Source organism: Ovis aries, chromosome 1 (genome assembly GCF_016772045.2).
Source record: "Ovis aries strain OAR_USU_Benz2616 breed Rambouillet chromosome 1, ARS-UI_Ramb_v3.0, whole genome shotgun sequence".
In the NCBI taxonomy this organism is placed as follows: Eukaryota; Metazoa; Chordata; class Mammalia; order Artiodactyla; family Bovidae; genus Ovis; species Ovis aries.
The window spans coordinates 111234715-111248056 of NC_056054.1; the positions used below are offsets into that span (position 1 = coordinate 111234715).

Sequence of the window (13342 nt, forward strand, 5' to 3'; positions counted from 1 at the left end):
CAACAACGCTTTGCTGAACACATGGTGTTCCTCTAGCACCACTGTCAGGCTCTGGGAGAACAGAGAGTGCCGAGCCTGTCCCTGCTCTCCGGCTGATTAGTCTCACTGGGAAGTCAAGACAAGCACACTAAACAATTGAAGAAAAATACAAAGCAATATATAATTAAGTGATTATGTGCCACTTGATAGCATCCTCCCTTGCAGCTCTTATTTGAACAGCAAGATTGAGCCCAAATAACACTTCCTCGGTTAGGCCTTCCCAGAGGTGGCCCTTCCTGCAGCTCCCTTCTCTGGGTTCCCACCACACTCTCTCCATTCACCTCCTGCCACCTGTATTCTAGTGTCTGTCCTTCCCACCAGACTGTGAGCCCTTGAAGGAAGGAAGGACCCCAGGCTTCTTCTCTGTGTCTACAGGGTTTGGTACACAAGAAGTCCTTAGTAAATGTTTTTTGAAAGAAGGAACAAATGGATAGAAAAGACTCGAAAAAGAGAGATGAGAATAGGTTTTGATGGCTTCATAATGGAAATGAGTATTTTCTAGGTCTTAAATGAAGAGTGGAATTTGATTGGGGCAAAGGAGTTGGGGAGGAGACATTTCAAGTGGTGAAAACATCAAAAGCACTGGCAGAATGTATGTGCCATGCTAGGGGTATAGAGAGGAGACCACATAGACAAGAAGAGTTCAAATGGTGGCTGTGAGGTTGCTGTGCATCCAGGCCTAGGTCGCAGAGGTGTCCTGTGAGCTAGGGAGGAAGAACAACATGTAATCTGGCAGTGATGAGCAGGATGGATGGGGGAAGGAAGCTGATGGAGATACCAGAGGAAGGGAGTCCAGCTCTTATCAGACTGTTACAGTAATCAAGTAGAGTTAGGAGAACGTGGGCTGGAGCAGTGGTCAAGGGAATACAAAGGAGACCTTTTAGTTTGTACAACGGGAATTCCCCCAGACCTGGGGGCCCACTGGCAATCCTGGCAGGAAGGACCCACATTCTCTCCAGCACAGGCCCAGGCTGGGGTAAGTGTAATGGAGTCAGGAGTAGGCGTGAAGGACAAGCAACTGAACAAGCCCGTAACTAACAGATGTTATAGTTTTCATAGCCTGAGTATAAAGACATTGCTGGACAACTTAAGAGGATGTCTGAGCATGGATGAATGAGACCTAAGGTGAGAGAAGTTTTCACCCTCCACAGACAAATCCAGGAAGTTTTCCTGGAGATGGTGGCAGAAGCATAAAGTAGAAACCACCTATTCATCCAACTTGTACCCATCTAATAAATGTTTAATACATGGTATGGGCACTAGGCCATACAAAAGCATTGCAGAACCTACTCTCTAGCACAGGTCAGTGGAAAGCCCCGGACTAAATGACAGCTCCCATGTTTTAAGCATCCATCCGTGCCAGTCACTAGGGACTTACCATTTCTAAATCTCACCAGAACCCTGTGAGACAGACATCAGTGTTCCCATCTTACCCACAAGGACACAGGCTCTGAGGCATAACCTGCCCAAGAGAGGAGCAGAGCCAGCATGAAGCCTGAGTCCCCTTACCTGGCTGCCTCTGAAAGATCTGGATCTTTCACTGACTGCACGCAAGTCATTCAGTTTTTCTGAGTCTCAGAGGTGGGTCAACAAAACAGGTTTTGGCCCTACAACTCAGAACAAAGGAGACATATGCAAAAGCATGTTAGAATATGTTGCTGTCACAGGGGCAGGGACAGGGCACCCTGGGGAGAGGATGCCATAGCAGAGAGAGACCCAGAGCAGCCAGCCGGAGCCTCTTCTAGGGGAAGTGTAGTCTCACGAAAGGAGGGGCTCACCTGAGGCTTCCTGAGGGGTCCCCTGCTGGAACCCAGGTGAAAGAACCGAGGCTGGTAGGTGAAGCCGGGGCATTCCCGGGGGTGACACAGACACTGATGGGGCTCAGACCTCATCAGCAGGCTCTGCCAGAGTTGAGGAGAGACCCTTTAGGCTGGAGAGGAAAACAGAGGCTTTTCTACTTCTTCCTTCCCGCTTGCAGTCTGCCTGAGAATCTGAGGGAGGAAAGTCCCTAGGGTGGAGGGAAGTGAGAGCGGCTGCTGGGCCTGGGCAGAGGGGTAAAGCAAAGAGACAGAGGGAAGCACGGCTCTGCAAGTCGTCTATATTTGCATGCTGAGCTCATTGCTGCTCTTTTTCTCCCCAGAAAATAAAATTACATCATGATGCAGGGGGGGAGGGGGAAGGCTGGAGGGTGGTAATTTGGGAAAGGTGAGAGGAACACAGGGGGCGGCCGGCATCATCCTGGCGAGAGAAGATCTGTAACTCCAGGACAGGCGAAGAAACCCCCCACCTTGCTTCTGGACTCCACTCCTCCCCCTCTCCCTCCTTCAAGGTGGATAAATCTGAGTGGTCATTTACTACGGCTCCCCTGACCCATAAAGGGAAGAAAAAGGTTTTTTTCAAACACGGAGTCAAGCAGCTAAAAGGATCCAGAGGCCAAAGGCCTTCCAAACTCTAACTTACTCTTTGCTGTCCAGGGTCCCAGCCACTGTGGTCACCGAAAGGTCGTAAGGGGAGGTGTGTGTTCCTTTGGGAAGAATTAAATCTGAGAATGGGTGGGGGGGGGGGGGCGCGGGTTGGCTGTTTAGGGGAAGAGGCAGCGTCACTAGTCCAGTCCTCCCTTACTTCTGCCCCCATCCCGAGTCTTCCAGAACCCCAGCCCCCTCCTGCCTCCCCTCCCCCTCTCCCGCCCCTCCCCGCCCCCCGCCCCTCCCCGGCTCTGACATCACGGGCCGGCCGGGTGGGGTGAGGCGGCGCCGGGCTCGGGCTCAGGCTCCGCGGGCGGAAGAGGCGGCGGCGGCGGCGGCAGAAGCGGCGGCGGCGGCGGGAGCCGAGGAGGAGGCTCCGGACGCTGCTCAGGAACCGGGGACGCCAGAGTGCCCGCTCCCTGAGCGCTCAGCCCCGGAGGCGGTGAGAGGGCCGCGAGGGGACGTGTCGCGGGGAGGGGCAGATCTGGGGTCTGGGCTTGGAGGGGCGTCGATCTGGGACGCCTGGGGACAGATGCGGAGCGTGGGGGCCCCGGACGGGTTCGCTCCGTGTCAGGCCCCACGGGCTCCGTCTCTGTCGGTGTGCTCGAGCGCTGAGTGCGTGCTGGAGGCTGCGTGGCTCCGGCCGCCCGTTCCACGGTGAACGGCAGTTTGGGAGTCGGACCGGGGCCTGGGGATTGGGATGCAGCCTGCTTCCCGCCCAGCCGGCTCGGCTGGGCCAGCTCCCGCCCCTCCCTCCCCTTCTCTGGCTTCGGACTCGCCTCGGCTGGCGGTCTCCCTGCCCAGCCCTGCCTCAGTTCCGCCAGCAGCCGCCCCTACTCCGAGGGCTTAAATTCGGCAGCTGGCACCACGTGCCTTCATCCAGTCTCTGCACCTGGGGAAGAGGTGGGATTGTCGAAGCCTAGTCCAGAGGGAAGGAGTCGGGAACTGGGGGGTGTGGAAGAGTGAAGTAGCTAACGTAAAACCTATTCATTTCATATAATCCGTGTCAAAATTGTCAGGGACACACACACACCTACAAGAGACACGCCAACACACACGGTGACACACAGCCATGTGACTCTTACACACATCAACTGCACACAGCAAATCACAAACAGCCCTGCACTTGGGCATCCAAGCCCCCACCTCATCCCCACTGCCTCCCTTGTGTGAGTCTCCTGGAAGAGTATCAGTCTAACAGGACAGCTGAAGTCCACCCTGATTTTCTGGGTATTTTCTCCCAGCCTTAGGCTTCGGATTGCCCCTCTTTAAAACAATGGAAAAAAAAAAATGGTAGAAAATCCTGGTCACATTCCAGGACAGGGAGACAGGATCTTGAGGGTGAGTGAGGCTGCTTCTTTGAAACTGAGTGAGGGTAGGGGCTGCTGATGGCCTCTCTTGCTGGGTCCAGTTGGAGCTTAGGGTGCTGGGAGTGGCTGGCTTCTGGGCTTCTGAGTGGCCAAGGGATGGAGGAGGGGGTGGAAGAAAGGGAGAGGGAGAAAAAGAAGAAATGAGTATGAGTCAGCCAAGGATGGAGCCCAAATCAGGGAGAGAGAATGAGGGGAATGTGTGTGACAGGCAGACAACATGGAGAGAGGGACACAGGGACGGAGATACAGTCAGGGAACAGGGAGAGGAAGGAAGTGAGAGTCAGAGATGGTCAGAAGAGTGGGGACAGTGCTGGGGAATGGACTACAGAGGCTCAGAAATTAGGGAGGATGAAAGCAGGATGGTGGTGAGACCACTGGGAGTTAGGGGAAACATGCTGAATATGTATGTTTTGTTTCCCTGTGTGTCTGGCCTCCAGGCTGTCAGAGCGATTAACTTTAATTGCTCTTCCCTTTGTGGTTAAACACTCCTTTGGGGAAATTGCCAGAGATGCCCTAGGCTGCTGGCTGCCCTGGTTGCCTACTTCCTCACTTCCCTGACACCTGTGCCCATCATGTGTGCATGTATTGTCATGCACGTATAGGACCAGAGTTACACCCTGCATGCCATCCCCTCACTCTCTTAACAGCGTCACCCACTGTGCAGTGGTAGACATCACTAACCTGTGTGCAAACTTATTTTCTTTATAGCAGGGACACTCACTCCTTCCTAGTATAGCTATAATAGTACAGTAGCTCTGTGTATTAAAATGAGGACACCAAGTCACAGAACCCAGGAGTACTAAGGTATTCTCGGCTACCACCAGGTAGGATAGGATGAAAGCCCATTTAAAGACCAGGGACAGAGGTAATAGATGAGGAAGAGAGAGAGATGGGAGAGAAATACAAGTAGGAAGAGAGAGAACCAGATGATTAGAGAATGGTGCAGCCCCACGCCCTCTCCCCTGCCCTGCCTGGTGTCTCCTCTTGCTCTCATCTTGGGCCCAGTCTTTCTTCTCTCAGACTGAGGGCTAGAAGCTTCGCCCCTGTCTCTGTGCTCAGGCGTAGCCCATTTTGCTTCTTGCACTGAACATTTGGAGGTCCAGGTGCCCTACCTCACCCCCTCATTCCCAGGCTGGCTCTGGAGTCCTAGAGTCCTCTTCTTCCTACTTTATAGATATAGATGCATCCTCTGCACCCCACAAAAGTTTGAATAGAAGCTAAGGGGAACAGTTGTGTATGACTGTAAAGGGATAATTAGGGATGGACTACAGGACTGCTTGAATTTGGGGCCCAGATCAAACTTAACTGGGCACTTGCCCACCCCATCCCTCTGCTTTACTGTGAGTACCACCCTCTCAAGCCCAGGCAGTAAGACTGACAGACCTGAGTGCCTACAGGCCCCCTTCTGCCTGCTGCAGGGATCTCCAGGTCCTTGCAGCTTCCCTCAGCTTAGGCAGCTGCAGCAGATGTGAGGGAGGGAGGGGTAGCAGCTCCTAATCCTAAGGCTTCTTAAATTTACTGAGGATTTGGAACCAAATGCTAGGGAGTGGGAATAATCATGAGTTAATGTCCAAATGCATAGAAATTCTTGGGGTGCTGCCACCTCCTCCACAGGAGGTTACCCCAGTTTTCCAGACTTCTCCAAGTGCCCCCAGGGCCTGCCTCTCCCTCCCCAGTGCCCATGGAGCACCCACCTCTCATGTTCCCGACCACTGCCATCCTAGAAGGTCAGAATATAACCCTTAGCTCTTGCCCCTCTCCCTCAGCATCCTCAGTTGGTTTGACTTTTGTCAGGGCCCCACCTGCAGCCAGCTCAGGAGGAGAGGGAGGCAGGAAGGAAGGTGTGAGGAAGCGGTGAGCAGAGCGCAGAATGATCTGGGAGGGAAGGGGACTGACTTCCTGGCAGCCTCAGCTCCGGTTCCCGGTTCCTGCCTGAGTATCCTGTCCCAAGAATGGCCTCCACCCAGGCCGCCTGGTGTTCCTGGGCAGCCTCTGCCCTGTTCCAGAGATCAGGAGGACTTTCTGAGCTATGGGGACAGGAGAATCTCTATAGGCCCTATGGAATTCTGAATCTTGGGTGAGAAAAGCAACATGGAAAGTGAAGGAGCCAAGCTTCTGCCAAGCCGCACCCATCACGGCCAGACTACAGCTGAATAATGGTTGACCAGGGAGACTTGAGAACCAAGTAAGGAAACTCCCCCCACAATTCCCTGCTGTTGCACCTGCTGCCACACCCAGGCCTGGGCAGATGGCCGTCTGCAGGGAGGCAGGCCACCAGGCTGCCTTTCCCAGCTCCCTCATGGGGCCTTTCCCCTATCGCTTCTGTCTCTTCTTACTCACCATTCCCCACATCCCTCCCATCCAGTGGTGTCATTGTCCTGACAACTGGGGTGGGGGGGCCAGAACTGAGGTTGCCATGGTAACCGCTGAGCTCAGGCTGCAGCCTTCTCATTGTGGACTCTGTGCTCCCTGTCCCCTTTGCCGCCGCCGCAGGATTCCTCATTTGCAGCCTCAGTCTCTCCCTCTCCCTACGCCAGTTTGCTTCCTCCATACTGTAGGCCCCCTCTTACCCTTCCTCTTTTCTCTGGATGTAAGCTTGTGATTATCTGCCTGCTTTCACATACTCTCAGCTGGTCAGACACACACACACTAGACCACATACACTCAGAACCACTCATCCAATGTTGGCACATACACATCCGTTACCAGAACATGCACACACACCCACAGACAGCAGCACCGCCACCTCCCTGCGCCTGTGCCCACACTCAGAGCAGCACCCACACAGGGTTCTGGCGCACACACCTTCCCACCCCATTTCTCTTAGGGGCCTGCTTGCATCCATTCCACTCTCACAGAAAGGTCCTACCCACCGCCCCCAGGCTTAATACACATTAATCCCTTCCCACCTACCTCCCCTGTAAGTCTGTGTTTGATTCAGAGTCCTAAATCTTAACTCCTCCCAGGAGCTACACACACACACACACACGCACACACACACACCTCCCTCCCAGGAGCTACACACAAACACACACACACACACCTTCCTCCCAGGAGCTACACACACACACACACACACACACACACACCCCTCCCTCCCAGGAGCTACACACACACACACACGCACACACACACACCTCCCTCCCAGGAGCTACACACAAACACACACACACACACACACACACCCCTCCCTCCCAGGAGCTACACACACACACACACACACACACACACACACACACACCCCTCCCTCCCAGGAGCTACACACACACACACACACACACACACACACACACACCCCTCCCTCCCAGGAGCTACACACACACACACTCCCTCCTCCCACAGTATGTCTCATTTACAAACTTCTTCGATGTGAAAGCAGGGCGCCGTGATCCTAAAGTCCATCCCATTTTCTAGCTGAGGGCTTGGTCCCAGAGGCTCCTCAGTGGGGGCAGTCTTCTTGAGGGCCTCCCTCCCACGCTGCCCTTTTCCTTTCTGCTCTTTTCTTACCCCCCTTCATTATTATCCCCGTCTCTGAACCCTGTCCCCGTCATTCGCCTGTCTCTGTACCCCACCTCCTGTCCTTGGATTATCAGTGCAGGGGGCGGGGGCTGAGCTCGGGCCTGCTGCCGTGGCCTAGATTTCAGGGCGGAGACGGTCCTGGAGCTGACAGTCGGAGAGCCGTGTTCCTGGCCCAGCCTGGCAGGGCCACCGCTGGGCCCTTCTGTCTGGCTGCACCTGGGTGTGCAAGTGAGCATGCATGTAAGTGCCTGCTTCTCGTGGGGGTCATGCTGGCCCTGCCGCCTGGCTTATTGTGTGTTTGTGTCACGGTGCCTGCCGCCAAAGGAGGCTTGTTTGTTCTGGTCCAAGCAGGGGGCTGGGAATGGGGCCTTCTGGGTCCACACCCCTTACTATATAGTGGCCATGCTTCTCCGCCTCAGTGTTCCTCCATATAAACAGAAATAAGGAAAATGGGGTGTGTCAGCCAGCCCCTTTCTGCAGTATTCCTAGCCCATTCTTGGAGAGATTTGTGGGCAGTTTCGTACAAGGTCGTCTCCCTCCTTGCTCCACCCCTTGGTCTAGCTACAGAGTGTTTACGGCATAACTTATTTTTGTAAATGCTTTACTTTTCTAATTATAAAAGAAATATAGTTCTGGGGGGAAAAAGCCCCTTTTTAAAAACCTACCACTAGAGTTGTATATTTTATCAAATCCAGAAAGTTCATTCTAAGGTCTGACTTTTTTCTGTCTTAGCCATAGTCCCTATCTTAGTGGAAGGAGGGTCTTTGATGTCCTCTCCCTTTTCACCCAAGAATCATGCACGGGGCATGGGGTGAAGGCCTAAATGAGGTCTAGCCTTCCCAGCTTTGGGGAGGTCATGTGGAAGGTAGCGCCAGCAGGATGTTGATGGAAGCAGAAGTGGCAGCCCCCTTCCTGCCAGACTTTCCCAAAGCAGCATCTGAACCCCTTCCCCCTGCCACCCAGCCAGCCTGAGAACTGGGCAGGGGGCCAGAGCCAGCCGCTTGGTATTCTTGGGCGTGGGGGCTGTAGGCATAGCACAAAGGCTAGGAGAGAGGGTTGTGTGGAGGCCTGGCAGCCATCAAGGGAGAAAATGGGCTCTACAAAGGTGGGGCTGTGGCCCATTGCTTTACCCTCCCCACCCCCACCCCAATGACTGAATACAGGGCTGAGCATGGAGGGGCCAGGGGACCATTAGACCAGGCAACTAGGCATCTATCCAAAAATGAGTCACTGGTGGGGTAGTGGGGAGTTGAACTGAGGGACCCCATTTGCTTCTGGAAAAGAATGGGAGCTAGAACATGAGCCACCCCGCCCACCCCAGCCCCTTCTTTTTAGCTTCTTACTGCCACAGCAAGCCTTTCCCTGGTAGTTGTTTCGGAGTATTTTGTTTTGTTTTTTGACAGGGGGAGGGGTTGCAGGTGGGTGGGGCGATCTGGGTGAGAAAGTCAGAAGCAGGTTGCTATGGTAACCGCCTCCTCAGTCAGGGAGCTGTTGCCAGGGTTACTGTTACAGGGAGGAAAAGGAAGAAAAAGAGATGGTGGGAGAAGGAGGTGTGATTTTTCACTCTAGACTCGAGCCTGGTCCCTAGCTTTCCAGTTACTTCCTGTCTGCTCTTGTCTCCCTTGGGTCTTTGTTTACTCCTTCCAGCCCTGGCCTCCCCAGTCTGAGTTCAGGGCACATGCCTGGCAGGGCTGAGGAAGTGGGCAGTGCCAGTGAGTGAACCAGATCCTGAAGCTCAAGTTCAGCGTCCTGTCTCCTTGTTCCCCCAACTCCAGTCATGGCCGAGTACGGGACCCTCCTCCAGGACCTGACCAACAACATTACCCTTGAAGATCTGGAGCAGCTCAAGTCAGCCTGCAAGGAGGACATCCCCAGTGAGAAGAGTGAGGAGATCACTACTGGCAGTGCCTGGTTTAGCTTCCTGGAGAGCCACAACAAGCTGGACAAAGGTGGGGGAAGGGCCACAGGCGTCTGACCGCCAGCCTCTCAGGCTCAGGTCATGCAGCAAGTAGAAATCAGACCTCCTGTACAAAGACCTCCTCTCTGAGAAGGCAGGGTGAGAGGAATGCTCTAGGAGAGGAGACCGGCTCTAGGGCAGTGGTCTTTACATTCTTCATGGTTCCCTTGTCAGTAAAAATATTAATTCAGCAGATGTTACTCAGATCCTATTATCACATATATAATAGAACATTAGAAGTCCAAAGTGATAAAAATTTAAAACCACAAGTTCTATCATTTCCTTGTCTACTTTTAGAGACCACTGCCCTGGAAAGGGCTTTGGGGAGGAACTCGTGTTTAAGATGGCCCTGAAGGGCAAGGGGGATTTCAAAGGTAGGATCCAAAGGAAGACCTGCTAGGCAGAGGGACACAGTATGTTTAGAAGTGGCTGGAAAGGTGAGTTGAGACAGGGCTGTGGAGGGCCTTGAGTGATGCAGCATTTGATAGGTGAGGTGAATGACCTGAGGGCCCTTTCGGAGAGATGAACCTGTAGCATGGAATATAGGGAGGCTGAAGGAGGACATGCTGCACTCAGCGGACTACCGCAGTAGAGGGGAGGAGCCAGGCAAGAAGGCCTTGGCAGTCTCCTAGAGCTGGCCAACTCACAGGCACCATTCCTCTGGTCGTGTCCATACCTTCTTGTTCACAGTTACCCTTCTCACTGGGCCCAGAATCTCCCCCAGGTTGTCTCAGATCCCACCCTTTCAGTCCCACTTGGGCTGCGAGGAAATTCTGATGCATGTTGTGGTTCTGTCGCTAAGTCACGTCCTCTGTCCATGGGATTTCCCAGGCAAGAATACTGCAGGGGGTGGCCATTTCCTTCTCTGGGATCTTCCAAGTCCAGGGATCGAACCTGAGTCTCCTGCATTGGCAGGCGGATTCTTTACCACTGAGCCACCAGTGAAGCCCCCGTTCTGATGCTTACTTGGAGGAAAAAAGGAAGAGGGACAGGGCAGATGATGGGTATTTGGAAGGCCACTTCATTTTCTCTGCTCCCCTCCCCTCCCATGTGGAACCTGGTGTTTCACCTACATCTCACATTCTAAGTCTGTAATCTTGAGACTTAACTGATCAATGACCTGTCCTTCCCGGGAACAGTCCTCTGGCTTTCTGTTCCTGGCTTAGTCACCCCTCGTCCTCCAGGGAGGCCTCCCTCTTCCGGGGGGAGCGCCCAGTCTCCGTTCTTGAAGCCCAGTCCAGTAGTGTAGGGGAAGCCGACAGCTACAGTCTGGCTCTGACCCTGTCTCCTGCCTTCCTCTAGACAACCTCTCTTATATTGAGCACATCTTTGAGATCTCCCGCCGTCCTGATCTCCTCACTATGGTGGTTGACTACAGAACCCGTGTTCTGAAGATCTCTGAGGAAGATGAGCTGGACACCAAGCTAACCCGTATCCCCAGTGCCAAGAAGTACAAAGGTAAGAGGCCATGCCTTTCATGCGCAGCTCTGCCCCTCCCACGGACTACCCGTGGGATACTTGAATTTTGGGAGGACAGAGGCTCTGTTGGCCTACCTGCTGTCTCCCATGACTTCTGTCCCTGGACATGTCCCTTTTTGCCCTCAGACATTATCCGGCAGCCCTCTGAGGAAGAGATCATCAAATTGGCTCCTCCACCGAAGAAAGCCTGAGCAAGGGGGAGGAAGAGGAGGAAGGTTGGACCTTCATCAGACTACTCTTTCCCCATCCTCCAGGGGAGGGGCAAGGGCAGCCCTCCCCCATCTACCCACTTACTAACCCGGTCCTAACCCCTTACTGTGCGCGTGTGTGTGCGTGTGCGCACGCTCTGGCTGTCTGTCTACATGTCTAGCTCATCTAGTTCCTCCTCCTTGTGAGGGGATGGGGGTCAGGGGCTGGGGGTGGTGGTGGGGCTCAGGTTCCCCACTCTAGGGGGAGTTGAGGGCTATTTCTATGCAAATAGAAATAGACACATTCTCTTACTTCCCTTTCCTCCACTCTTCCCCCACCTCCAAGTGTGGAAACAGAAAGGACCTGTCTTTTCCTACATTGAGGAGGCAAGGCAAGAGTGAGGCATGGGAGAGCTGGGTGAATCTGATGAAAAGCAGTGAGAGGGAAAATGAAGAGGCCACCCAACCCCCACCTGGAAGGGGCAAAGAGAAGCAAGGGGCAAAGAAACCAGAGTTTGTGTTTGTACCCCAATGCTGGACTGGCTGAGGAGTCCTGTCTCCGACTGTTCCTCAGGTTAGAGGGCCTGGGCACCAGCAGGTCCCCTTTTGCTCCCCTTTCATAGGCCTAGGGTGGGTATGAGCCAGGGACCTGAAGAGAGACATCACTGGATCCTTCCCTGGCCCCAAAGTTCAAATCCCATGGAGAACCCAGCACTAGATTCCACCCCCATCCCCCACTTTTGGAGAGACTATGCTGGGAACATGCCCCCACCACTGAGCCTGAGGGGATGAAGGCAGAGAGGAGTTCTCTTTTCTACTTGTTTATTCCTACTCAGACTGTTGCACACACTAACCTTGGGAGTTCCTAGAATAGAAATCCTTAGGTTTTAATTCCAGCCCTGTTTCCACCTACAGAGTCCCAACGTGGTTATTGCAGGCAAAGTTCCCTCTCTCGGTGGTCTAGAAGCCCCTCCCCCAAGGTAGAAAGAAGGGAAGAAGCTAACTACAGTGTTTCCGTTGCACTGATCCCCAATTCAGTCCAGGAGGGGGCTTGGTAACCCCTCTCCCTCAATATCCTGGCACCTTGGGCTTGTGAACACCTCCTAGCCAAATCACTAGAGTACAGTGACCCCAGCCTCCTGCCTGTCCCAAGTGAGCCCTCCCCACCCTGACCGTGCTAACTGTGTGTACATATATATTCTACATATATGTATATTAAACCCGCACTGCCATGTGTACCCTTTTTCTGTGGTGTCTAGCATTAACTTATTGTCAAGGCCCGGGTGGGGGTGGAAGGAGAACGCCACACTGAAGGGAGTGGCAGAGTCAAATTGCTATATAGTCGAAAAAGAAAACTTTTTTAAACTTTAATTTCACATGTAATCTCAAGAGACTATTTAAGTGAGGTGGGGAGCTTTTGGGATGTTGGGAACAAAACTTCAGTGGGAGAGAAGGGCTGGCTGTTGGAGAGGGAAGAAGCCAGACTGGCTGGAGAGCACCCTCTACCAGCCCAGCCCAGCCCAGCCCAGCCCAGCCTGTCCCCTCTGGCCACTGCTGCGGACACCTGCCTTAAAACACACACCTCGAGTACTCCACAGTTTTGCCTTAAAGGACCTTCCCAAGTTTCCTCAGCCCTGTCTGGCTTTCTCCCTCAAGGAGAGAGAGATACTTGTAGAATTGGGAGGTGGAAAATGAGCATGAATTGTCCTTCCAAGCCAGGATATGTTATGTGCGATAGAGTCTGAGGAAGAGAGAGAGAGAGAGAGAGAGAGGGAATAAAGAGGCTCTTCAAAGCGAGGCTTCCTTTGAAGAGAGGAGAGGATGAGATGAGAGAAGGGAGACAGGGTTCATTTTCACCAGAGTGTAGTAAATTTCTCTGTAAGGCAAAATAATCTAAAAAGACTAACCTGCCCCCCCACCCGCATACTGCTGTGAGATTGCCCCATTCTCTGCTCCTGTCTGCAGTGTGCACGGCCTTGTTCTAACCCTGGAATAAAGGTGATTGATTGTACTGTACCTAACTGATTTTAGAATTTCTGTGAATGACCAAGATTTTGGAGACTTTGGATGACTGGGAAGGGAGGGAGAGCAAAATTTACCCCCAAATCATTAACTGCCGCCTGGAACAGAGGTCAGGAAAATACCCCTAAATAGTATCACTCCCTTCCCTCATCTTCTAAGTTATCACTGAACTATGAGGCCTATTTCACTCATACAGTCTCCAACTGGAGCCCAACTGCTGGAAACATGGATATACCAAGCTGGACTTCCTAAAATTGTAATAAAACTAAGGTCAGGCACCATACTGAAAGGAGCAAAAACAGC

At 53.2% G+C, this 13342-nt stretch overlaps 1 protein-coding gene and 1 long non-coding RNA gene across 2 annotated transcripts in view; one reads left to right on the forward strand and one right to left on the reverse strand.

Moving 5' to 3' along the window:
* Nucleotides 1–2685, reverse strand: part of LOC105612162 (uncharacterized) — a 35907-nt gene extending 33222 nt beyond the window's left edge. Inside the window, exons 1-3 of the long non-coding RNA XR_009600577.1 lie at nt 2500–2685; nt 1818–1969; nt 1549–1646 (exon numbers count right to left, since the gene is read on the reverse strand). This is a non-coding gene — a long non-coding RNA (uncharacterized LOC105612162). The remainder of the gene's footprint in view (nt 1–1548; nt 1647–1817; nt 1970–2499) is intronic.
* Nucleotides 2686–2757: 72 nt separating this feature from the next.
* PEA15 (proliferation and apoptosis adaptor protein 15) lies at nt 2758–13033 on the forward strand. The gene is made up of 4 exons (XM_027977051.2): nt 2758–2946; nt 9169–9342; nt 10653–10808; nt 10956–13033. Exons 2-4 carry the CDS (start codon nt 9171–9173, stop codon nt 11018–11020), a joined length of 393 nt encoding a protein of 130 aa, XP_027832852.1. The 5' UTR covers nt 2758–2946; nt 9169–9170; the 3' UTR covers nt 11021–13033.
* Nucleotides 13034–13342: the final 309 nt, after the last annotated feature.